Source organism: Dryas octopetala, chromosome 7 (assembly GCF_963921425.1).
Source record: "Dryas octopetala chromosome 7, drDryOcto1.1, whole genome shotgun sequence".
NCBI lineage: Eukaryota > Viridiplantae > Streptophyta > Magnoliopsida > Rosales > Rosaceae > Dryas > Dryas octopetala.
This window is the reverse complement of record NC_141372.1, coordinates 3,780,287-3,806,358: the sequence shown is the minus strand read 5'-3', so window position 1 is coordinate 3,806,358 and position 26,072 is coordinate 3,780,287. Positions and strand designations below refer to the sequence as shown.

The window sequence follows — 26,072 nt, the reverse complement described above, 5'->3', positions numbered from 1 at the left end:
CTTGGCATCCAACTACACCAGTCATTTTGTAATGCGAAAATGACAAATGCGGTCCCTACAGTTTAGGTTATTTTCTCACTTGGTCTTAGATCCAAATCCTACTTGGTTTGTACAGTAATATAATCAAAATTTGTTTAATTTTATAAAAATATCTTTATTAAATGTTTATATAAAAATCGATTCATACTCATAATTTATTTTTAAGAAATAAATGTTTTTGTGATATTTACAAAGAGTAATCTAGTCGTAAACGATCATAATAAATGCTTTGGCAGACAATCACGATCCTCGTAGACTCGTAGTAAATAGGAAATGGCAAATTCGATGAGATAATCATGGATATCTCGCTTATATAGAAAGGGAAGCGCTATTTGACTCCTAAAATATATTCATGCACTCCTCTTTTTAATTTTATTATTTTATTTTTATTTTGTTACTTTAATTTCCAAAACTCTTAACTTTCACATGGAGTCCATAATTAATAACACAATTAGACCCGAGAGTGTCAAGAAATAAAGTATAGTAATGGTATTATCCCTTGAAACTCCTTTATATACAACTCACAGCCCAATCAATGTATCTTATATCAGACACAAAAACGTGAGGCAGTGTCAAGTGTTTGTCTTTTGTGACCACATGAACAAACTATGGTTCCAAATTTGAATCTTAGGCGTAATATTGTTGCTTTCAATTATGACCACCTCGTGTTTGTGAAAAGCCCTTGAAATTATTAGTTTCACTTGTTGTTGGCTCGGGGCTTCTGGGCTTTGGTTATTGCTGGTGTTAGTGTCAGTGGTGGAGCTAGTTGAATTGCATAAATAATATATTTTGGGAGTGTAAATACTAAATAGCATCTACCTATATAAAATGTAACTCATTCTAAAAAAGGTCCATTGATTTTAACTATTAAATTTTAATAACTATTTAATTTAGGTACCAAAATTAAATAGTATTTTAGATTAAGTACTAATTAAAAAGTCAAACAAAATAATAAAATAAAATGTATTAGAATTTACAAATATTACATCACATGCCACTACAATAAAATAATAATAATAATAATATTACATCACAAATATTACATTAATTTATACTACATTATATTTATAAAAAAAAAAATCAATCTAGTCACAACTTAATTGTGACTGTCTTGGTAAATTAAAAGAGACAACTCACACCACTATACTATGTATTATTTTGAGTAAAAGTATTGTTTTGACCTCTATTTATATTATATTGTAATATAGTTTCTCTAAAAAAATTCAATTAAGTCACAACTTAACTGTGACTGTTTCACAACTTAAATGTGACTGTTGTTCAGTCACAACTAAATTTGAAGTTGTGAGTGTTGTACAGTCACAACTAAATGTGAAGTTGAGACTACATTAACAAATTTTCAAAATAATATAAAAATCTCAAGGACAATTTTATCAAAACATTATAAATTTTAATTAACACCCATCATATGTGAGTCAAAGGACAAAAATGTCAAATGAAAAAGGCTCAAATCAAATAGGCCAACATATTTGTGACCTAATCTAAAAACTACATTTAAATTTGGTAGTTCAATTGAAATATTATATAGTCTTCATGCTATACCAAAAAATTATTGGAATTTGGTATTTAATCCTAATTTTCTATTCTCAAAATGCGTATATCAAAAGGAAATATCATATTTCAGACACAAAAAAAAAAAAAAATCTCATCTAGTAAAGTAATGACATATAAAGTGTGATACAAATGTTGGAAAAAAAAAAAAGTTTGGACAATTAGCATTACTGTATAGAAATAATATCTCACTTATTATCCAACACTCATTTAACCAAAAAAAAAAAACCACTATTTAACAGATAGAGTTCCGAGTTGGTGGGAAAATTGTTCCTTAACCCTAATCACTAGAATTAGAATAAAGATATCTTTATAATTGAAATTTTGCTTGGTTGGTCTCATCTCCCATGGGTATGGTCTCCTATTAAAAGCATGTGTCATTTTACCCAATAACCCATAGCGATTTATAATATCGAAAACGAAAAAAGATAATTTCAGAGATCAAATGATAAGCAGGAGAAGATGAATTTAAATAGGTAGCCACATTAATTGTCATGATATTATGTTATACCAAATTGTGATATTAAAATTGTGATCCCTCCAATATTACTCAAGAATCAAGATAGAACTTGTGATTTATTTATAGTATAGTCCAAACTTAAAAGGAAGATAGAACTTGTGATTATCAGTTGGTTTAATTGATAAACTCCTTAGTCTCACAAAGAGGTTGAGATCGAATCCCATCTTCAGTCATTATGATGCGATCATGTGGATGCAGTAGAGATTATATCCATGAAAGTTGAAAAAAAAAAAAAAAAAACAGAGAAAGTTGCATATCTGAAATCACAAAATCTTATCAAAATAATCACCATGATATCATATCATGGATCGAAATCCACCCCTATATGGTGAAAGCCAAAAACACACATACTAGCTATATATTTGAAAGCAGCACTCAAAGTGCTTTGTCTCTCTGATAGGGAAGCTTTGAGACCCTCACCAAACTGTCATCTCTAACACTGCTCGATCGTTTACAAGAAAGACTGCCATCTCTAACACTGCTCGATCGTTTACAAGAGAGACTGTCGTCTCTAACACTGCTCGATCGTTTACAAGAGAAGCCAGCAAACAGACTCCTGAGTCCAGATCCAAAGGCATAGTTCTTTTGTGACGACGACGACGTTTTGCCGCCTTTGTTTGCGAGCTTGGCCGGCTTGGTGCACTCTTGGAAGGCAAGCAGAAAAGGGTCTTCATAATCATGGATTTGAAGAGAGGAGCTTCTCGAAAGAGGCTGAAAAGTGCAGGGAGGGAGAGGCAGTTGAAAATCATGTTGAGACTGTTCCAAAGGACAAGGTGGGGGTGGTAGTTTAGGTAGCACAAAGTCCTCCTTTTTGAAGCACTGTGTCTCTTTTGCTTTGGAGACCCCAGGTTTGTTTTCCCATGAGAAGGGCACGTTTGCTGGTGAGTATAGGACCTTGTTGCTATGAGTACTCATACTTGGTTGGTTTGTATGATATGGAATTGCTTAGAAGGATCAATGAGAATTATATATATATGAGGATCAAAGGGTTTGTTATGCTTTCATCGGCAAAAGTCATATAGCTCCAAGCGAATAAAACGTGAAGGGATCTTAGGTATGGGCTTTTTCAATCACTCGTTGCTGATAAGGGCAATTTTTATGGGTTTCTTCTTTTATGTGACAACGCAATAACCAAAAAATCTTTTTAAAAAAGGCTTAATTATTGATTTACCACCTGTAACTCATTCCCACTTTACCACCTGAAAGTTTTTTTGTCCTAGATTACCACCTGTAACTTACATCCGTGTCCCATTTTACCTTGTTCCGTCAACAATTCCGTTAATACTGACGTGGCGCGCTGGATGTGCGCCACTTGTCACATCTTTTTTGTAATTTTTTATTTATCTATTTTTATAAACTTTGAAAATTAATTAAAAATAGCTTCGAACTTAGAAAAATACACGGAAAATTCCTACCGACTTGTCTTAACTAGTACTAATTTACTATGGGGTCAAAATGCCAATTTTTCCTCTAAAAATTTCCAAAAAATTTGGAAATTCCAAATTTATTTCTAGAAAATTAAAATACTCTAGACTCTTTGAAAATTCATAGAATAATCTCTCGAACTCCAAAAAATATGAGGTCTGCACCGTTAGTCTTCTATAAACTAACAATACCTTTCTCGTGAACACTTGCTACCCAAAAGACCTCTCGGTCTTAGAGAAAAATAAAATTCCCTATAAAATAAATTCTAGAAAAATTCTAAAATTTCTGTAAAGTCTCGAAATAATTCTCTAAAACAAGCTTTTGGTAATTTTTCAAAATATTTTTGAGAATTTGTCCAAGAGTTTACGAAAATTCTAGAATTTATTTAATAGAGGAAAATTTATTTTAATTTTTTAGAAATAAATTTAGACTTTCTAATTTTTTTTGAAAATTTTTAGAGGGAAAATTGGTAATTTAACCTTATAGTAAATTAGTGCTAGTCAAGACAAGTTCGGAGTTATTTTTTATTAATTTTCAAAGTTTATAAAAATAAAAAAAATAAAAAAATGTTAAAATAAAAAATAAAAAAGATGTGACACGTGGCGCACATCTAGCGCGCCACGTCAGCATTAACGGAATTATTGACGGAACAAGGTAAAATGGGACACGGATGTAAGTTACAGGTGGTAATCTGGGACAAAAAAACTTTCAGGTGGTAAAGTGGGAATGAGTTACAGTTTTGGGTAGTAAATCGATAATTAAGCCTTTAAAAAATTTATTTCAGATCTTCATTTCATAATATTTAATAAAATCTGAATTTTTCATCCTTAACTATTAACCCTATACATATTCTTTTCATATCTCACAAAATCCAATCTTTAAGGAGGTCTAAGGAGGTTATTTATGTAGAACACACCAAGCAAAGTTACAAATGTGGAGAATAGCAGATTTGAAAAATTACAAAATAAATTTCTCAGATTTTTTAATTTTTGCATAGTTATCAATGAAAGATTGAAAGGAAAAGACAATGAAAGAGAGAAAGTGACATTAAAAAAATTAAGGGAATATAGAAATGAGATAATATTATCGTGGGCCAACTTTACATGTTGTGGGACCTATCTCATTATCAAACATGCCCGAATGAGGCATGCCTCATGGAAGTGTCTCTCAGAGAATGAGTTTGAGGGATCAATGACACAAATTTTGAGGTTTGACTAAGTTCATATTTAACCTTACATGTAGAAAAGACACAAGCTAGAGACTTGTATGCTACATTTAAAAATCAAAGTTGAAAAATTCTCTTTTCTCATGCCAAAAAGTCTCTAGTTTTTTCCTTTCTATATTCAAGCCAAAAGAATTACTGTATTGTCTTAAAAAACAAAAAACGAATCACTATATTATCTTACTAAAATTGCTCTACCATTAAAGATATAAGTATATAACTGCGTAATGAATAACATTAATTTACACATGATTAACCAAATATAATTTTATTAACTTTTGATACATGACGAATAACATGCGATACACCACATAAAAAATATCACTGCAAAATAGACAATACAACGTTAACTAAACATGGAACATGATTATTAAACATTTGTTTGAGTACACAACTATAATCGAAAATGAAGAAAAACAAAGAGACTAATCCATTTCCCTCTTTAATCATTTGTATTTGGGAGGTTGAGGCATTTTTACTATACTGTCCTCCCTAACAGCGCAGGAGGACTTACATGAGAGGGTAAACATGGTCTTTTTCTTCCTTTCAGCATACTTTTTATTACCATTAGTAACCCCAGGTGGATCAATAGCGGTGGTGGTGCATTTGATGAAAGCTGCCAGAAAAGGGTCTGCCTGGTTTTTTTGAAGACCTCCTAACATTCTGAATGAGTTTGTAAATGAATTAGGCTGCTGAAACTGAACAGAGCACAGAGGAAGACAGCTTTGCCGATCAACCAACACAAACCTAGCACTACCACTCCTACTAGTACTAGAACTACTAGTATTTTGTGATAATAGACGAGGAGGAGGTGTGAGCTTTAAGATTAAGTACTCCATATCCAAATGATCAGACAGTAATCTATGATCATGTGCTGGTGCAACCTTAGACATCCCAGGTTGCTTCTCCCATGAGAAGGGTACATTAATTACCCGAGAGGACCGCCGTGAAGTCATCTCACCGTCACTTGATCCTCTCCGGTGCATGGTGTATAAATTGTCGGTGTGCTTTGTAGTATGTACTGGTGGAAATGCAAATGGTAATGTGTCCTTTAAATAGGTAGCTAAGTTTTGTTAATTTCTGTTAGGTACGTAGCTCTAATTAGTTGCAAACTAATTGAATTGGAGGCATGTACAGCAGCACAAATATTCAATGGGAAAAAGATCGCGGGATGCTTTTCAGTTTGCGTCATTAGAAACGTAGAAAAGTTGCCACCAAGTTTATATATAGCTCATAGCCTACGGGTTAGCTACATATAACAAACTCGGATTTGATGGCTAATGGCTTCTAGTTCTAGTAAGGCAAAAATTAAAATATAAAATTGTTTATACCCCACCCAAAATGGGTCATGGGCCTCATGGCTGAATATTTTTTGAAATTCAAAAAGAGCTTGCTGTGGAATGTCAGCAAGATAGGAGGAGGGTCGATCATCAAGTATTAATTAATCCAAACTCCGGCTCAATACGAGTAACTCATCATTTTTATCTTATTCTCAACTCATCTACTGTTTGTCCACCACTCAAGTAGCTTATTTACAGCTGTCTACCTACTCCAAAAAGCAAGTCATTCTAAGCTACATACGTGACTACAAAACTTGAAAGCAAATGAATTAGATCACTATAAAAGGGAGCTACAAGCAATTTTGAAAGGGCCCATCTCCAACACACACAAACTCCAAAAACTCACAACAATGTGAATCTCCTGGCAAATTTTTTGCTTCCAAATCAGCCTAGTGGCTTCTATTTCTCAAAGTTCTCTTTATTTTCATTTGAAAGTCTTTCAAGGTCCTTTTTAGTTAAATTTTCTTATGCTTATACAATTTTTTTGTATTTTTTGTTTTCCAAGAATATCATCTTGTTCTTTGAATTTATTTTAATAGTATTTTCCATTAAGCTCTCTTTTAAATTCATGTTGCTCTTTATTTACATTTTTTGTTTTTTATTTTCAAAGTCCTAGTCGATCTAGGCAAGAAAATAACCTAAAATAGGTTTTTCCCGTTCATTTCATATCGCACAATCGTTATTAAAAGTTAAATTTTTAATTTGGCGCATTTAATTTCATTTTTATTTTTCGCATTAAATATTATCTTTTTTCTGATCGGCTATTGCATGCCGATTAGTGGCACACCCGCATCCCTGCATAAGGTCAGTAACCTCGCCTCACACACGGCAATGCGTGTTTTGACTAGACGCTTGAGCCTCCACGTGGACAAGTAAATTTTGTGTCGAAACAAAAAGATTCTTAATTTGATATATATGCTGAGTTATTAATTATGGATAGGGTAATGTATACTCTATTACATATTAGGGTAGGTTTTGCATGTGTTTGTAACAAAAAATTATTGTATGTGACCAAAACACCGTCACATAGTGTTTGCTTAATTCTTGTATTATAAATGGATGGTAAGTTTATAAATTTAGAGTTTATAATTTTATATATTAATAACTATACACATTATAATTTTAATAAATTAGTCACACTACATAATGATTACAATCACGCAATAAATTATTGTTTGGAACCAGGCTATGTTGAAAATACTTTAAATTGGGTTTGAATCACACAATCTTAACAATCAAAACCAAGATTATCTTTCCTTTTTTAATATTGTTGAACATTGATCTATTCTTTAACTTCAAATATAAAAGAGAGCTTAATGGAAAATAATATTAAACAAAATTCAAATTTTTTTTTTGTTTGAAGTTGAAGCTATAAAATCTTGTTATGTTTTGGGCCCAATTTTTCAACAGAAACCAGGCTTCCATCTTCAATTTTAGTCCAACTTCCAAGCTTTTAAGTTGGCCCAACCCAATACGTGAATGAATACGACAAGTCGTTTGAAATAGGAAAAGGCGCAACAACATTTTCACCACATTCCTAGGGCTAGGGTTACCTCTACCTCTCTCTATAAAGTTATGGAAGCAGTGAGCAACCAATGCGGCACTCAGTTTCCTCTTAGCCGTGAGCAAACTGCTTTGGAGTTGTTTCATTGTTTCAGTGCTCAAAAGCGTAGGCTCTGAGTAACACAGCCTCCAAATCACTGCAAACACTGTCAAATATGTTTTCAAATCCTTCAATCTGTTTTTGTTGATTCCATTGATATTTGTGTGTATAGTGTGAATGTGTAGTGTGGAATGTGATATGGGTTTGTTGCGATGATTATAAAAATTCCTCGTTCTGAATGCTATAGCCATGGCATGACAGACACCTTTACACCCATAGAATATGAGCAACACAAACACCCACCTATTTCAATCATTTTAATTTTGATTTCCTTTTATTTGTTGAAATATCTTGATTTTATCTGATATTTTTTTTAGAATTTAGAGACTTATGATTGAAGGATTATGCTTCATGTTGTTTGATGCTTTGTTTGCTTAATGATAATAACTGTTTTGGCTTCAGCTTCCATAGATGTATGTTTGATTCTTGAAATTACTTCAAAGTGCTGAATGACCTTTTGTTAATTTTTGGTCAACGACGAAATTAATTGTGTAAAATCAAAACAAATAACTCACATGGTTTATCCAATTTGGGTTATGTCCATGAATTATAGTTTTATATTTTCACTATATAAGAAGTTTACTCTTACATAGATAGCATTGTAATTTGTAAACGTAAAGGTAGATGAAGACCCTTTTGGTAGTGTGGGAGAGCCTTCTTTATGAAGGAAGAAAGAGAAATATCATTTTTTATATTCTTATGTGGGAAAAATGGCCTTAGACCAAATACATGGTATGAACAAGTCTATTTGTATAGATCTGTCGTTGCTGTGATGTTAGCCTAGAGCCTTCTTGTCTCACATTGGACCTTAACACGAGGGAGGGCTCTTTGCTTTCATATTTAAGTTCCCTCCTCATTCAAACAAAAGATCCCTTCATCCATTCATATATTTTATGAGAACAAATTTGATCATCACCTTTCAATGGTGATGAGTATCACCACCATACTCTTTTTATGCCATAGTCATCTTAGACGCATGGTATTAATATTGTAAGGTGGTAATGCTCACCACCCATTAAGGGTAGTGAGCAAATTTGATCTCTTCACTTTATGGCTTTTATTATGTTCAAATGACTTTAAAGTGTAACTCTAGTACACATTGTGAAAATGCAAAACTAGTTTTGTAAATGCTACTCAAATTGAGTAAACCATGAAAATCTAGTCTTAAATCTTGTTGTCTATCAAATGTTGGCATTGACAATCTTCAGCAGCTTCATCTAAATTCTGTTAACCAAAAATAGAGCTAAATAGTTGGGATATAAACGATTTATAGGAGTTGTCTTTTATACATGGAGCATTTACAATTGTGCTTTGTGCTTAGCAAACTCCTTAAAGTAACCTTGGTGGTGTTTAAAGCCCTAATTGACGGCATAAACAAATCCAGAGCTTAGGGTTACGCACACCTCCCCATCTGCTTTAATGTAATATGCCAGTATTTCAACTATTATGCTTACCCGGATTGCTTTGTGGTTATCTCTTGTTTGTCTTGGTAATCAGTTTCAATAAATTGGAATAATCTGTGTCTATGCTGAAGTTTCTTCATTGCATTTTGGCAATTTGTAGTGAATTGTTAATATGTGCCCTGTTCACTGTGCTATTGTAATGAAGGTTGAATTGGTAGGAGCCATTCATAAATGAAAGAGTTTATAACTGTATGAATTTGGTTTATCCAGTAATAAAATGCGAAACAAACACTTTTTATCAGAAAACATTTTTCTTATGAAATCTCTCCCCTGGGCACTTAAATGTAGTAAATTGAATGTACAGAGTTGTGATCAATAAAATAGTTTAAAGGTTTGGTCCCGTTCTATATAGCATTAGATTTGTGGAATGAATCTTATATCTTGAATACGTTGGACTTTGAAAACTTTCTACCCCCCTGTAACTAGAATATTTTGTGTCTTCACTTTAGATTGAAAGGAAAAAAATGTGAGGGCCACTTAAGAATTGGCTCTTCCTTCGCAAGGCTCTCTTGTGCCACACAAGAATGAAGGCTACATTGTAATAGGTTGTATTTTCTTTTGTATTGGTGTTTGTTTTCGAAAAGGTTCTGGTTCAGTATACTGTAGAGAATTGATCAAAAGGTTAAGATCTTGGTTCCCAATTAGCATGTGAAGAGCCATTGAAAATTTTGTAGTGCCATGTATGGAAAATTCAGTACTCTCAAATTGTAAATGAAAAGATAGTTTGCTACCCAGAATGGAAGATAGTTTCATTTACTCCTTAATAAATTATTTTCTTTGTTTCTGAACTTAATTATATTCGAGTAATCCAGAAATTGTTCGTGCATAGTTGCATACAATGGAAAAGAAGATTATCAGAAGTGCTCGTTTTATTTTTTATTTTTTATTTATTTGGACGAAACAAAAGGTTTGTAAGTCGTCCTTGTGGCTTGAAAATACAAGCAAAGTGAATGGACATTGGCTCGTTGTTGCAATGTAAATATAAAGCCAACCGTTTAATGTACCAATTCCCATTATAGTGTGTTCAAGTATGCTTGGAAATTGTTCAATTCTTTTGTGTTTTGATGACCACTCTTTTTTGTTATTTATCTCTATTGTTCTGAATGATAGTGTACTCTTTGTTTAATTTTAATGCAATTGATATTTCTAATTAAAAAGTGATTGTTTTAGTTAAAAAAAATAAATAGGTGATTGGGTTAGGGTGCAACTTGGAAAAGTTATTGAGTGCAAACTTAATATCATGTGACATATACTAGTGTTAGGATTACACATAATAATTTCTCCTTCATTGTCTCTGTTTTGTGCCTCCTCAAAAGACTCCTTGCACTTCTATGAATGATTGTTCAAATTTACATTCGGCTGCAATCTGAATGTAAGGGATAATATAACCATTAATCATGCTATAGTTAAAAAAACTTTTCTGTTTATCACTAATTACATTATGAAGTTTACAGTGGTTTGACTGGTTTCCAATTTCTTTTTATTGTTTTTATTAATTATCTACTTTTTTCTGTTGTAAGCCATCGATTTCCCTTGAAACTTGAAAATACAATACAAGCCTATCATACTTCACCATGGTTAGATTGGTCATCCATGCATAGCATAAGGGTTTATGATAAGGTGAAGTATGACTCAGGTTCTTGGCCGAAAAAGATCTCAAAATCTCCAAGGTCTGTCCTCTCGGGTACGTGCCTATGGAAGTCTGGCATGATTTTTATTCAAATTGGTTTATGCCATTCCTGGGCCGTCAAGGCCCATGACTTGGCCCGGCCAGCCCAAATTATGAATCGACTGGACCACACCTCATTTCACATTGGCTGAGGGTTCAAACAACCACAAAGAAACAGAGTTTGAGAAAATAAACAGATAATATACTATACTATATGACCAAAGAAAAAAAACAAATAATATACTAATAAAAACTCCCAAATTAACTGTTACTATTATGCTTGGCAGTACAAATAAAAATTGAAAAAAAAAAAAAAAAAACTCATTCTTCTTCATTCACCTAAAGGCTTCTTAGTTGGTGGGTCAAATGGTTACAAGGCAGGCAAGGAGGAAGAGTCCAACATAGTGGAACCAAGTAGGTCATTGCAAAGGCTAGCCCCTTCATGGCTCTTATTATTATTCTCTGCTCGGGGGCTACTCCCTGCACTGCTATTTGAGAGAGACCCAAATGCAGTCTTCTGTAGGACTCCAGTTGGAGATGACCCTAATGAACAAGGACTATTATTGTCCCACCCCTCAGTCATGAGGTTAAGCACTGATGAGCTCTTGCACTCTGCTGCATTGTTGTTAGTACTATGGTGCAAAACCTCTCCCAGAGGACCACCAAGTGAAGTAGAACTCTCCCAAGTGATTGGAATCCAATTGGCCTGTTTAATGTTTGGCTCATGGAGGATGTGGCCTACTCCCAACCCCATTGGTACAGGGTCGAGTTCACCCGAAAGCCGGAGTGGTGAGAGAGTGAGTTTCTCATTGTTGGTAGAGGAAGTTGATGGTATGAAGTCTGAGGTGGCCATGGGGATTGAAATTGATAACTGAGTCCTGTCAGAATTTTGCATATCAGATTGGTTTTTGGGCCAATCATCAATGAAGTGGCGAAGGGAATGTTGTGAATGGTTAGAACTTTTCTGTGAAGGGTTGAGGAGGGAGTCAGAGGAGACTAGCCCAAACTCTGTTCTTGAGGTTTCTTCATATCCCATTTGCTGTTTGTGAATCAAAAATGGGTTTTCTTTAGACAACATGGAGAGCCCAGGTGTATGTTGCATTCTCTCACCTGCATTCTCTTTGTTCATGAACATCCTACAAGATAAATCAACATGTAACAAAAAATAAAATTTCAGTGCCAAGAAAATTCAATTAGGACCACCTATACATCAAGTAGATTCTAGTAATAAGAGACCAGTCACGGAGTCGCCATCAGCCCTGCTAAGATGATATAAAAGATTCTATGATTCTTTCTTTTTCTATACAAGGAAAGAGACAGTAAAAGTAATGAATGTGGTACCACTCCACAAAGCCAATTTTAGAGGCTAAAAAGGGTAGGAAATTGAGGACCATGGAGTCAGTCTAATCTTGTTCACCTGCTCATCTGAGTGGCTGCAGAAGAATTAGATGCAGCTGAAGGCTGCTGCAAGCTCTTGAGCTGTTGGCTGGCAATGGTGAGGCTTCTGGATCCGCCACCGGGAATGGACACCGAGGGTGTTGGTGATGAGGAAGCCACAGACATAAGCTGCTTTGAGGTGGTGGTGGTGGTGGTTGCAGCGACGGAGTGGCCAGTTTGGCCTTCCACAGGCTTTCTTGAACGATGGCGGCCTCTGTTCATGTGCCGCTCACAATACTTTTGGTCAGGAACGGCATCTCTCCAGCACCGCCATTTCTTCCCATCTGTCCGACGACACCTTCCTGGCTCAGGATCGGTGTTGTTGGCGAATCCCAAATGGATAGAACCCCATCCCACTGCACATATGCAACCCCACAAAATTGAAAAACTTATACAGCAAGAAAGACATCCTAAATTTTAACCACCTAAAGAAGAAAAAACGCAATCTTGGTTTGGATGCAGAAATTTTACTTGTGAAGTAAGTTATGTTCTGTGCCAAGCACAAACATTTTGCTTACTTACAGAATAACATGTGGCAGTTGGATTAGTACTAATTAGGAACATTAAGTTATAGTGCTATACAGAAAATAAAACATTTTACTCTATACATCTAAATGGAAGATAGGCATGAATGTGGAGAATAAACAAAAATACATTTCTATTTTTCTTAGGGAGCAGAGAACAACTTACATGTATTGGGCCTCAGAAGTCCACTTGAAAAGGAAGAAAACCCAGCAGAATCAAGGGCCTTCCTTATTGGGATGAGCAGATTAGAGGGTATAGGCACATTTGCTGTAATGTATTTGTAGATCAAAGCCTGGTGTTCTAGCTCCATCCATTGCGATGGAGTAAATGGTCCTCTGGCGCCTGCTATAGTCCAATGCATGGTAGCACCATTGAAGCTCCCAGTATTGTGGCCTGAATCAGAACTGGGTAAGAACTAAGAAGACCAGAAAGAAAAGCAAAAAAATAAACAAAAATCTAAGAAACCATTTCATGACTAACTAATAAAGATGTTCTGACTTATGAGTTGTGACCAACCAAAAAAAAAAGTAAAAAGATTATTTCTCAGCCTAGAAGATAAAGAAGTGTAAAAAGGGAGTTGGCAAGATACCCAAAAAATTATACCTTGACTGCAACATTTATGGAGGCTATACATCAATCATGGATTTCTTGTTTTTGCTTGAAGATAAGGTAAAAGAGGAGAGAAAGGAAAAAAGAAAAAGGAGAGAAAGAGGAATCAGAGCCAATCAAAGAACAGGTCTTTGCTTGCTCTTATTTCTCCTCCATTAATCCTGGCTTCATGGATTTTTCTTCTTTTGTGCCCACTAATCCACAGTGTCGAAATATTACCAAACCCATCCCCCCTAAAACAGGCAGACAAAGATTTTGAGGGAGAGAAGATTTTAACTTTTTTTATTGCTTGACAAGACTCAAAACCAAGACCATTCATAGATTTACATGAAAAGACCCTCCACAGGTACTAGGAAATTAAACCAAAAATAACCAATAAGGCAATAAGTTAATAACAACCCCTCTTTTGGACATAAAGTCTCATCTTTCCCATACCCATAAGCAAGCATTTGCCAAAAGCCAAAACCAACCTCCTGATGAAGCAAATCTCCATGCAAGTGCCCACATTCACTCCCAAGTCCCAACATTTTAACCAAAGCTCCATGCTTCATACCCCTTAAAAGAACTCAACTTTAAACTGATTAGTATGTACCTGTATTTCTATTGTAAGCAGATGAAGCTTGTTGAAAGTAAGGCAGTGTGGCATTTTGAGCTTCTGTTTTGGGAGAATTAGAGAAGCTCAGTAGTTGTTGCTGTTGCTGCCCATCAGAGAAGTAGTGAGTGCTGCAATTAGACCTCAGCAAACTGTTTCTCTGGTGAAGCAGCATTGCCTTATTGGATGCTGAAAAATCATCAGTCTTGGCCAGTTTTGAGCCCCTCCAATCCTCCTCCTGATCAGCAGTGCCTGCAGATCTCTCCTGCTTCTTGATTAACCCAGATGATCCGTACCACCTCTGCTTTGTCTCCTGATCTGAATTAGCAAGAGAAGCAAAACCTGTAGTGTCTGAACCTCCCAACCCATCCAGACCCACCAACCCAAAATCCATGTAGAAAAATCCCACTGAACCTACACAACTCAAAGTCTCAAACCACTGTGCTTAAGAGATGCAGCATTGGGTCACTGCCCAAAAGACAGAGGCTTTGAGGCATTTTAAGGGGTTGTGACTGAGTAGCTGTCTAGCTGATGATGCTGGTTAAGCTCTAAGCTGAGACTCAAACCAGACTGGTTTGGTTTAGCAAGTTGATATTTTTGAGTAAAAGATAAAATAATTGGAGAGAGAGAGAGATGCGCAAGGTTTGTACTGAGAGGAAGGAAGGATGTAGCAAGGAGGCTTTCGTCATAACTAGATATATGCTTGGCATCTCCAGTCTCCACAAGGACAAGTACCGTATTGGGATTCAAATAATTAATAATTCTTCATCTACCTCATTTGACTCATATCTCTTCATATCTCTACATAACTCACTAATTCAGTTATCACTTTCTTGTAAAATGTGTCTTCTCTTCACTTTCTACTTTAAGCAAACAAATAATATTTACTACTTCTTAATGTGACAATTAAATGTGGAGGTTGCAAAGGGTTTATAGCTCTAGAAAAAACACCAACTCCAGTACTTCCAAAAAGTTGCAGAAGTTTGTAGCTTTATAGTTTAGTGTCACACTTAACTCCAAGAAAAATAAATATAAGGTGTCTTTACATTATTACCATAATTATTTGGTACACATGTGCCTTTATCAGTTAAGGTTCAATAAGATTTTGACCGATTGTGAAAAGTATATGTACATCTATGGCCTCATACTTCAAGTCTTCAAAGTCCAAAGATAGAAGAGATGCTGCCTTTTAGTCGGTGAAGTATGTAATAAATGACAGAAAAATCTCATGGAATTATGATCTCATGGTATTATTCCCTTATACAGTTATACTAAATACTTGTGTATATATATCTCGGACATGCTATTATAATACATTAATACACTATCCTTTTTGTTTTTTTAATATCTACTAGAAAAAATAAAAATAAAAAATATTATGAAAACATTGAAAAGAGAGTTGTGTAGTTAAAGAGTGGGTTTGGTTTGGTTTGCCTTGCAAAGGCCGCTAGCAGTTTGAGGGCTTGTCCCTCATGAAGTTAAGAAGGCCAAACAAGCAAGTGGTGGCTGCATTAACAAAGATGCATTTGCCACGTGATACGGACGCCACTAATATTCTGACCTCAATAATATTAGTACTTCATCTTTCATACTCTCGCACCCTCGTTATACCTACTCTCTCTAATATCACTAAGCAAACAAAACCAAAAACCCAACTAATATATCGATATATGGTTTCACCTGTAATATTCTTTTTGCAGACGTGAATTTCTATTATATCAGTTAAGAATCAATATATTTTTATTACGTTGTCAAATTGTTTAATAATAAAATATTATAAGAATCATTGTTTTAGAGAAAATTATGTTATACAATTGTCGTAAGGCATACAATTATGAGGTATAAATTTATATTATGGATCAAATGTGATTGTATGTCATTTATCCACTATACCTAAGAAGAATTCCTAGCTCAAGTTACTCTTAGTCCCTGTTTGATTAGCATATTAGTTAGAGGTTTGAGAATGAAAAAATAATTTTATTTTCATATTTGATAAATGATGCCATAAAAAGAAAAAAGTGAAACCCTCCACCCAACTTGGATTTCATTTTCCTTTCCCATGAGAAAGCATTAATTACAATTTTTTATGGCCGGATTGCCTCTACTACAATTGAAAGTATCAATCATGTTACAGATCTTTATATATACATATATATAATGAATAAAGGTAATTGAAAAACCTTTCCAACATTATCAAACACATTGAAATTTAGCATTCCTTTTGCCTTGGAAAAATTGATTTCCCAATAATTAAATAATGTTCCGTCATGTTCTATATTCATTCTCTGATTACTTTACTTATAATCTTTTATAATTAAGTGGTTGCTAATCTTCAAACTCAAACTTTAGCAGATAGTGGTCAAAGAGAAAACCTTGGTAAGGAAATCCATGATTGCAACGACCCATTCCACAATAGCCAACAAAAAAATAATTAAAATGAAAGAGATTTGTATGTTTATAACTTTATATACATGGAATGATAAGCATTACGTGTCAATATATATATATATGAAGAGAGTAATTATATTATGGTGAAATTCCATGAGCACATGATCAATATTTCTTTTTTATGTAGACTGCAGAGCAAGTGATTCTTTTCTTATACATAACCACTTGGGCTGTTGGGCAAATCCTGTTTCTTCAACTTGGCTTCTAAAATATTATTCTCTCGTGGGTGTGCACTATGCACATGCTTGAATATGCTTTTCCTTGACCAAAAATAAATCTATATGAAAAACTGCATCTACCACTTGTACTGCAACTGCCAATTATTTATTACATTAATCAATCTCAACTACTATATGATTATATAAATATAATTATAGCAAGAAACTAATCTGATTCCAATATATACATACAAATTATATGTACTGTACAATAGACAAGAACAAGCTTCATGTACGCAAGTACACGTGTCGCAACCCTAGCAGCTGTCCAATGAAGGCCTCTCACTGTACATAAATTAGTAGTACAGGAGCAATTTAAGATTCCAATTTATTTAGGAATCCCCCAACTATATGAGATTCGCATTAATATCATTCATATCCAAATGGCAATGAAAATTTCGAAAGCATCTGTTCTTTATTTTTTTGTGGTTATGAGGGAACAAAAGGACCTTGTCTTGTTAGGCATTGACATAAATTAATTGATTACATTTGCAGGGTTGTTCGTTCCCATTACTTCAATGTGGTTGCATGGGAAAAAGCTTGCTTTATTGTTTGCGGTGGTAGTTGTTTGTTCATTCCAAATTGTTTAATGGATTCATTTTTACTAACACTGTGTCTATCACTTTTTTGTTATACACTTTTTTGTTATTCACGTCACTCATTTATTATGATAATAATGTTCATCACTATTTTTTTGTGCTGAGTAAAAATAAACTATATAGAAAATAATTGTGTATATAAAAGTGCACTTATTTACCGATGAAATTAAAATGACTTTGATGATAATTAAATGATGAAATAAACTTTAATTTTGTTCATTTAAATCAAATTTTAAAAATTAAACAGGTTAAAGTACTTTGTATCAATGCAATTTTTTCTAGAAAAAAAAAAAACAAAAAGTAACAATGCAATTTCTTTTTGAGGCTTTGACATTTATGAAGTGGCTTGGCCCTTTAGTCCTTTACTAATCTGCAGTTAGCTAAAGCTTCAACTTTCAAATTTAAATGCAATTTAAAGCTAGCTCGCTATTTCATGGCAGAAAAAGGTAACTAGCTATATATAGCCTGCAGTATGCCAGTATCACATGAATTTGAGCAATTAGGAGTAGAGAAAATCAATACTTGAAAATGGACAAAATTAACAAAAAAGCAATATAAGGAAAACGATGGTTTTGGAGAGGCATGCTTGATGCATCCCTGTCAAAATTGAAGGTATTAAAACAAGTTGGAGGACAATTATTCTCTACTACTGCCTACTGGACTGTAGAGACTAGAGACACCCCTACGGGCCCTACGGTATATGAATTTTCATTCTTAACAATTGTATTTAATTAAATAAAAAAACTATCTTGGCCAAAAAAACAAAAAAACTATCAATAATGACTATTGTTTTTCTTCCAAGTCAATCATTATTTGACATGTATTTAATTTCTCTTAACCAGGCGCCATGATTGATTTATACTTTATGTCACCATTTTTGTAAACTATGTTAGAAGAAAAAAAAAAAAAAGATTACTATACTTTATTTTTATAAAAAATTAAGATTAAATATCAAATTTTAATAATTTTTTAATATAGCATGAACAAGGTGTTAAATTTCGAAATTTTCGCCGAAAATTTCGATTTTCTGGAGCGTTGAAATCGAAACCCTTATTTTTTAATTTTTTAAGATAATTTCGTTGAAATTATCGAAATTTTGGCGAAATCCTTGAAATTTCGGCGAAATTTTCGGCCGGTGAGATCGAGGGAGCAAGAGAGGCTGGATTTGGGTTTTGGAAGGCTGGGATTTTGGAGAGAAGGCTGGGTTTTGGGAGAAAAATATGGTTTTGGCAGCAGGGAGATCGAGGGAGAAAAAGATGGTTTGGGAGGAGGAGGAGGGGGCGGCAGCAGGGGGCGACAGGGGGGAGATGAGGGAGAAAGATGTGTGGGTGAGGGTGAGGGTGAGGGTGAGGGTGGGGGTGGGTTAGTGATGATGGAGATGCAGAGAGAGAGAGAGAGAGAGAGAGAGAGAAATAGGGGATGAACTGATGAACAAGACGAAAAATAAAAAAGAACCCGAGAGTGGAGAGTGGAGAGTGGAGAGTGGAGATTATGATTCATGACTCATGAGTATGCCTTTACTAGTGGGTTTTTTTTAAAGAATATGCCTTAACTAGTTACTACCAGCAAATACACATGGAGTAGTGGATATTTCCTTGATTCATTTGCAATACAAAAATTCTAATAACACCATGAGATAGTAATTGCACTGGAGAGTGGAGACTAATGGAGGAAAAGAAAGGAAAGAAAAGGAAAAATGAAGGAAAGAAACAAAAAAATTAAAAAAAGAAAAAAAAAAGAGACAAAAATTAAAAGATTTAGAGTTTATTGGAGTTTGGGCAATTGTAAAGAAAAAAAATGGTTTGGAGTTTCGTTCGGCCGTTTTGGAGTTTCATTAGTTGTTTTTAAACCATAAACCAGTAAACTCTAATATATTTATATATAAAAAATACTTAAAAATATCCTAAATGGCCTAAACCCTAATATCATATATCATATCCTAAATAATATAAAGTATAAATTATAAAATATATAGGATTTAGTATAGATTATAGAGTATAAATAATATACTAATTTCATTTATTTATTATACTAATTTTATTTAACAATATTTGTCTCTAGTGCGCATTATATTCATTTTATATCACATGAAACCTACTATATAATTTGGTTTCTTCAATGTTTTTTTATCAATTTAGTAGATAATATGTTAAATAAACATATGGTAAAGTTTCATTCAAAATTTCTCTATTTTGATAACAATTTCCGTCGTTTTCGTCTAATTTTTGTCGAAATTTAAAAATCTTTAAAATTTCCGTTGAAATTTCCATCGAAATTTCCTCGAAATCTGAAATTTTATTCCTTGAGCATGAAAACTATATAATATTTCAATTGAACTACCAAATTTAAATGTAGTTTTTTAGATTAGGTCACAAATATGTTGGCCCCTTTGATTTGAGCCTTTTCTATTTGACATTTTTGTCTTTTGACTTACATATAATGAGTGTTAATTAAAATTTATAAGGTTTTGACAAAATTGTCTTTAAAGCTTTTATATTATCTTGAAAATTTGCTAATGTAGTCTCAAACTTCACATTTAGTTGTGACTGTACAACACTCACAACTTCAAATTTAGTTGTGACTGAACGATAGTCACATCTAAGTTGTGAGACAGTCACAGTTAAGTTGTGACTTCATTGAATTTTTTTTTGAGAAATTATACTACAATATAGTATAAATAGAAGTCAAAACAATACTTTTACTCAAAATAATACATAGTATAGTGAAGTAATGTAAGTTATCTCTTTTAATTTACCAAGACAGTTACAGTTAAGTTATGACTAGATTATTTTTTTAATTTTTTTAATACAATATAATATAAATTAATGTAATATTTGTGATGTAATATTATTATTTTTTTATTACAGTGACATGTGATGTAATATTTGTACATTCTAATACCTTTTACTTTATTATATTATTTAACTTTTCAATTAATACATAATTTAAAATATTATTTAATTTTAGTACTTAAAATAAAAAATTATTGAAAAAAATTTAGGCATAAATTCAATTTAGACACATAACTATATATGTCATTTCAACGGAATCCACGAACTTTAAAATATTTCAAATATACACCTGATTTATTATCTAAATTGAAAAATGAACTTCCGTCCATCGATTTGTTGAGAGATCAGTTAAATATCAGCTTGACTTTTGTTGATGGGGATTAATTGGCAACGTGGCTCCAATTCAGCATACCTTTCCCACCAAATGAGCGACACATGTCCACTTGACACGGGCCCACACACTCATCACCTCTTTCCCGCTCATCGAACGCTTTTCTAACCATTTAGTCTCTCAAAAACATCACATTTTCCCTCAAATTCGAATTTAAATCCCTCACTTGTGTTTAACGAGCAAAAAAGAGATGATGAGTTTGTGGGCCCGTGTCAAGGGTTAGGTGGACAAGTGTCACCATGTCATTCATTTGGCGGGAAAAGTTTGCTGAGATGGCCAGCAAAAGTTAAGCTGACATTTAACTGATATCTCAACAAATCAATGAACGAAAGTCTATTTTTCAATTTAGATAGTAAATTGGGTATATATATGAAATATTTTAAATTTTGTGGATCCTGTTAAAATGTCATATATAATTATGTGTCTAAATTAAATTTATGCAAAAAATTTAATAGTTAAAACTTAAAACTAATGACTTTGTTAAAACAAAACCACAAAAAAAATGCAAACAAAACATAATCCTCATCGTATCATATCTCGAAAACCACAGTGCACCCACCTCACTACCTCACCCTTTCTCTCTCCTGTACATATTTTTCTTTTAGAGAGAGAAAGGGAGGTCAGAGGTGATTAGTATGATGTTGACGTGTCGAGAGGGGGGTGTGGAGATTAAAGTGCCACGTGGGCCGGCCACATGGCTCCCCAGTTTTACACACTTAACCATGTGAATGACAAGTGGTGGCTCACCAGTCGCCCCCACCACCGTACCAAAAAATGAATGTGGCATCGGCTATTGGGTGTTGTTGGGCTTCAAGCCTTCAATGGATCAGATCAAGTTCGCCTCCTCTTTGCCGACAGCCATGGGCTGGGGCCCACCCTTGTCCCCATATACGTCACCTTCGTACTACATCTTTAACGGGCCTTTCTCCCCCCCCCCCCTCCCTCCCCGATTTAGCCCACACTTAGACTTTTCTAATACAAAAAAATTATTGTACGTAATAGTACTACTATGTAATATAATAATATAATATTATTAATTTCTTAAAATTATGACACGTGGATGATTTTAAGAGTTTTTTTTTTATTTTAAAGTTTTTCCTAAGTTTTAGGGTTTTTAAAATTAATTATTATACACGTATTATAATTTGAGTGAATTAATAATAATATGTCATCATGTCACATAGTATTATAATCATATACAATAATTTTTCCTCCGAAACACTGATATTTTTTATTACTTTGTACACGAGTTTTGCTATTAAGCGGTGGAACTCATTTTCTTTCATTAGTACTCTTTTGTTTAAAATATTAAAAATAATGAAAAATTACATGTTTGATGAGTAGTAATAAGAAATAATTACCCCCCATATTAAAAAATAAAATAAAACATAGAGGCTTTCAATATCCTTTTGAGGAGTACTAGTACTGTCATTGTGGAAAGACTAAAACCAAACATAATACATAGAGGGGGCCAAAATATCATATCATATAATTCACGTGTGTCCCAAGTTGAGCTCATGATGATCATGTAACAAACTTTCTTTTTTCTTTCTTATTTATCTTTCTCAATTGTAATTTCATTTCCCCTCATTTTAAATTGGATATCTGACTATTATATGCTCACTTGAGAACTAGAACAGTTCAATCCGTTCCCCTTTATAAGAGAAAAATTTGCATATCTCTCTCTCTCTCTTTCTCTCTTTCTCTCTCTTGGTGATAAACACATGTGGTATTTACGGAATACCTAAATTTTTTTCTCTTTACAAACATGATATATTTTCTTATACATATATATTGGAGTTTGTACTTTGAAAAATGAGATTATTGCATCTCTCTCTCTCTCTCTCTCTCTCTCTCTCTCTCTCTCTCTCTCTCAGTTCTAGGAAGAAACTACTGTGGGTTTCCAAGATATGGAATACCATGCATTGGGAACTAGTACAAGCTAGCTAGGGAACCATACAAGCATATAATATAGGGTTGGTTTGTTAACAATTTGTTCCCGGAATAGTGGGTCACAAATGTCTTGCATAGGGAAGGCTTTCTATACTCATTGGGCATTGAGAAAACAATAATAACCTACGGGTTTCGATGTGGGAAGAGCATAAAAAACAAGACCCTAATTTTTTCTAGGGCTTGCAAAGTCCAAAGGGTGTGTAATCCCTAAGGCCTTCCACAGTGGTGAGCTTGAGAGTGAGAGTGAGAGTGCCCTGAAACTCTAATTTTGCTACAATGGGCCGGAATAATGAGAGTGAGGGTGAGTGAGGGTTAGAGTTGAGGGTGAGGAGAAGATCCAGCTGAGAGTGAGAGTGTGTGAGTTTTTTATCACAGTGGGTCCCACCGAAATCGAAAAGACGAAAAAGGGCAGAGAGAAGAATTAAAACCCTTCAGCACAGTCCGGAATTTTCGTTATTGACAGGGGCATTTTTGTACTTGCGGAGGGAGAGAAAACAGTGGCCGACAAGCACTGTTCAGCCAATAAAGCAGGGGCATGGAAAAGACGAAAAAGGGCTTTTGACAAATTCAAAAAGCTGAGGCACGGTCCGGAATTTTAATTATTGGCAGGGGCATATTGGTACTTCGGAGGGAGCGACTAAAGTGGCCGACACGCCACTGTTCACCGCAGGTCCTGCCTCCCACTCGCCCACACGCGCGCTTGCTTCACACCGTTGGCCCAGATCACTTGCCCGTTGCAGATCAACGGTCCTCCTTTTAAGCCCGGTTTCAATTAAAAAAAAAAAAAAAAAAAGAAGGCAGCGACACGTGGCAGCGTCTGGAGGCTCAGATGAGTGTATCCGTTGGAGATCAACGGTTAGAATTAATTGACCGTTATAATGCAATTAAAAATACCAAAAAAATTCGAAAAAATATTTAAAAATTCTGAAAAATTTATAACGGCTATTTCATCATTTTTCCTATAAATTGAGCATTCACACTTCATTTTTTCACACATCTATCTATCCAATTCATTCATTTTATCAATCTATTCAAATCACCTCACTTTTTCTAGAAAATTCTTTTTTTCCAATCATGGAAAATGCAAGGAAAAAGAATTGGTCCATTGAAGAAGAGGTAGCGCTTGTTGAAGCTTGGATGGAAAATTCGGAAGATTGTGAAATCGGATCCAATCAAAGAAACATGGAATTTTGGAATAAAGTGTACGATCAATTTATTCGGAAATCTCCTCTCGCCATGAGGAATGGGCGACAAATTGGGGCGGTCATGGCTCACTTCAAGAAAATAGGGCAAGCCACCTCGAAATATCATAAATGTATCTTGGCGGCCGAACGATCACGCACTAGCGGGCAAAATCAAATTGATACGGTGAGTTTTTCTAATTAAACTCAAATATTTTTGTTAATTAAATTCACATATTTATGTTTGATTAATATGTGTGTACTTTATTTTAAATTGTGTATACTTTATTTGTGCTAGTTAAACTCAAATATTTTTGTTAATTAAATTCACATATTTATGTTTGATCAATATGTGTGTACTATATTTGAGATTGTGTATACTTTATTTTTGCTAGTTAAAGTCAAATATTTTTGTTAATTAAATTCACATATTTATGTTTGATCAATATGTGTGTACTATATTTGAGATTGTGTATACTTTATTTTTGCTAGTTAAACTCAAATATTTCGTGATAATTAAATTCAAATATTTGAGTACCATTTATAATTCATTAATTTGTTTTCATATTACTAGGTGACCTTTGCCAACGCACGATACCAAGCAATAAACCCGAAAAATCGTCCTTTTGCTTGGCACCATTGTTTTGCTAAGATGCAACACTTTGTGAAGTGGCAACATGCACAAACCGACACCCCCACTGATGCCGATACCGAAGCTGAAGCGGTTCAATTGAGCGCGGATGAGGATGCCCCGGCCTTTCAACCACTTAGCGGTAGTCGCCCGAGGCCACATGGTAGAAACAACTCCAAGAGGGCCAAACAAGTTGATACTAATGATGATGACCTTGCCGATAGTATCAGGTTTCTTTGCCACGGGCAGAAGGACATAGCTGCTTCACGCGACCGATTGATCAAAGAGCACACCGATTTCAAACAAAAGCAGCAAGATTATGAGGTCATGGGCAAGGACCTCACCAACATGCACGGAGAACAACGAGCGTTTTGGGAGGCACAACAGCGTGAGGTTTTGGCGAGGTGGAGGGCAAGTGCTGCTAACGAGGCCAATCAGGGCACGTCAAGCTCGGGAGGGTACTTCCCCAACACTGACTTTTCACAATATGACTGACGTGTCATTGTTTTTCCAACTATTTCTGTCGTGTACTTTATGTATGCATTTTATTATGAATTAAAATAAAATACCCTATTATTAAATATGTCACGGATTCCTTTACTTTTCCAAGATGATAAGATAGCCTGTTATGACTGATGATAAGATTTTGATTCGTTTAACTTTCCAAGATGATAAGATAGCCTGTTATGACTGATGATAAGATTTTGATTCGTTTAACTTTCCAAGATGATAAGATTCTGATTCGTTTAATTTTCCAAGATGATAAGATTTTGATTCGTTTACATTATCACACCTAGTCTATAAATTTCACCATGTCGTGCCTTCACCAATTCACCCTGCTTAGTAATTGCAGAAAATTCGTTTACACTTTGCTTCAGGATGTCTACCCCCCACAATTATGATTCAGATGAAGAGATGTTTCAGGCACAACTAGACATGTACGATGACCAGCTCGCAAATATCACGGCGTGTGCCATGGCTGCTTACCGACGACATAAACAACGAAGTGAAAGAAGGCCAATACATGGAGGCACATCCCAACCACGACGATATATCCCTCGAGACCGACAACTAGGCCATGGTCTTATTATGAGCAACTATTTCGACCCTGGAGCAAGATATACTGAAGAGATGTTCCGACGACGCTATCGGATGAAGAAATCACTATTCTTAAAGATGATGCAAGATGTGTGCAACAAAGATGTCTACTTCCAACAAAGACAAGACGCTACTGGAAGATGGGGCTGTACGCCAGAGCAAAAGCTGACTTCGGTCATGAGAATGCTCTCCGCTGGGTACTCGGCTGATGCCCCAGACGAGGGCTTCCAAATTGCCCAAACCACAGTGCTGGAGTCATTCAAGAAGTTCATAAGAGTTATTCCGGAGGTGTACGGAGCGGAATACCTCCGCACACCAACAGTGGCTGATCTCCAACGGCTATTGCGTAAGGCTAAAAAAAGAGGATTCCCAGGTATGCTAGGGAGTCTGGATTGCATGCATTGGGAATGGAAAAATTGCCCAGTAGGACAACAAGGGGCATATCAAGGCCATTATCACACCCCAACTGTGATATTAGAGGCCGTTGCCGGGTACGACACGTGGATTTGGCATGCCAATTTTGGTTTTCCAGGGAGCAACAATGACATCAACGTATTGGATGGCTCACACCTTTTTGATGATGAGGAGCAGATGCGAAACCATCAGATCAAGTATAAGGTTAATGGCAATGACTACACAATGGGGTATTATCTAGTGGATCGGATCTATCCCAAATGGGTCACGCTTA

The 26,072-nt window shown here is 34.7% G+C and overlaps 1 protein-coding gene and 1 non-coding gene across 2 annotated transcripts; one reads left to right on the top strand and one right to left on the bottom strand.

Moving 5' to 3' along the window:
- Positions 1 to 7,921: 7,921 nt before the first annotated feature.
- Positions 7,922 to 8,010, top strand: LOC147278624 (small nucleolar RNA snoR8a). Its single transcript, XR_015123695.1, has one exon. It is a non-coding gene; the product is annotated as a small nucleolar RNA snoR8a (small nucleolar RNA).
- Positions 8,011 to 11,223: 3,213 nt separating this feature from the next.
- On the bottom strand, positions 11,224 to 14,642 carry LOC147278623 (growth-regulating factor 1-like). The gene is made up of 4 exons (XM_086251352.1): positions 14,074 to 14,642; positions 13,038 to 13,265; positions 12,328 to 12,703; positions 11,224 to 12,046 (listed from the first exon to the last, which is right to left on the bottom strand). The coding sequence occupies exons 1-4, from the start codon at positions 14,465 to 14,467 to the stop codon at positions 11,281 to 11,283; spliced, it is 1,764 nt and encodes a 587-aa protein (XP_086107478.1). The 5' UTR covers positions 14,468 to 14,642; the 3' UTR covers positions 11,224 to 11,280.
- Between the last annotated feature and the right edge of the window lie 11,430 nt (positions 14,643 to 26,072).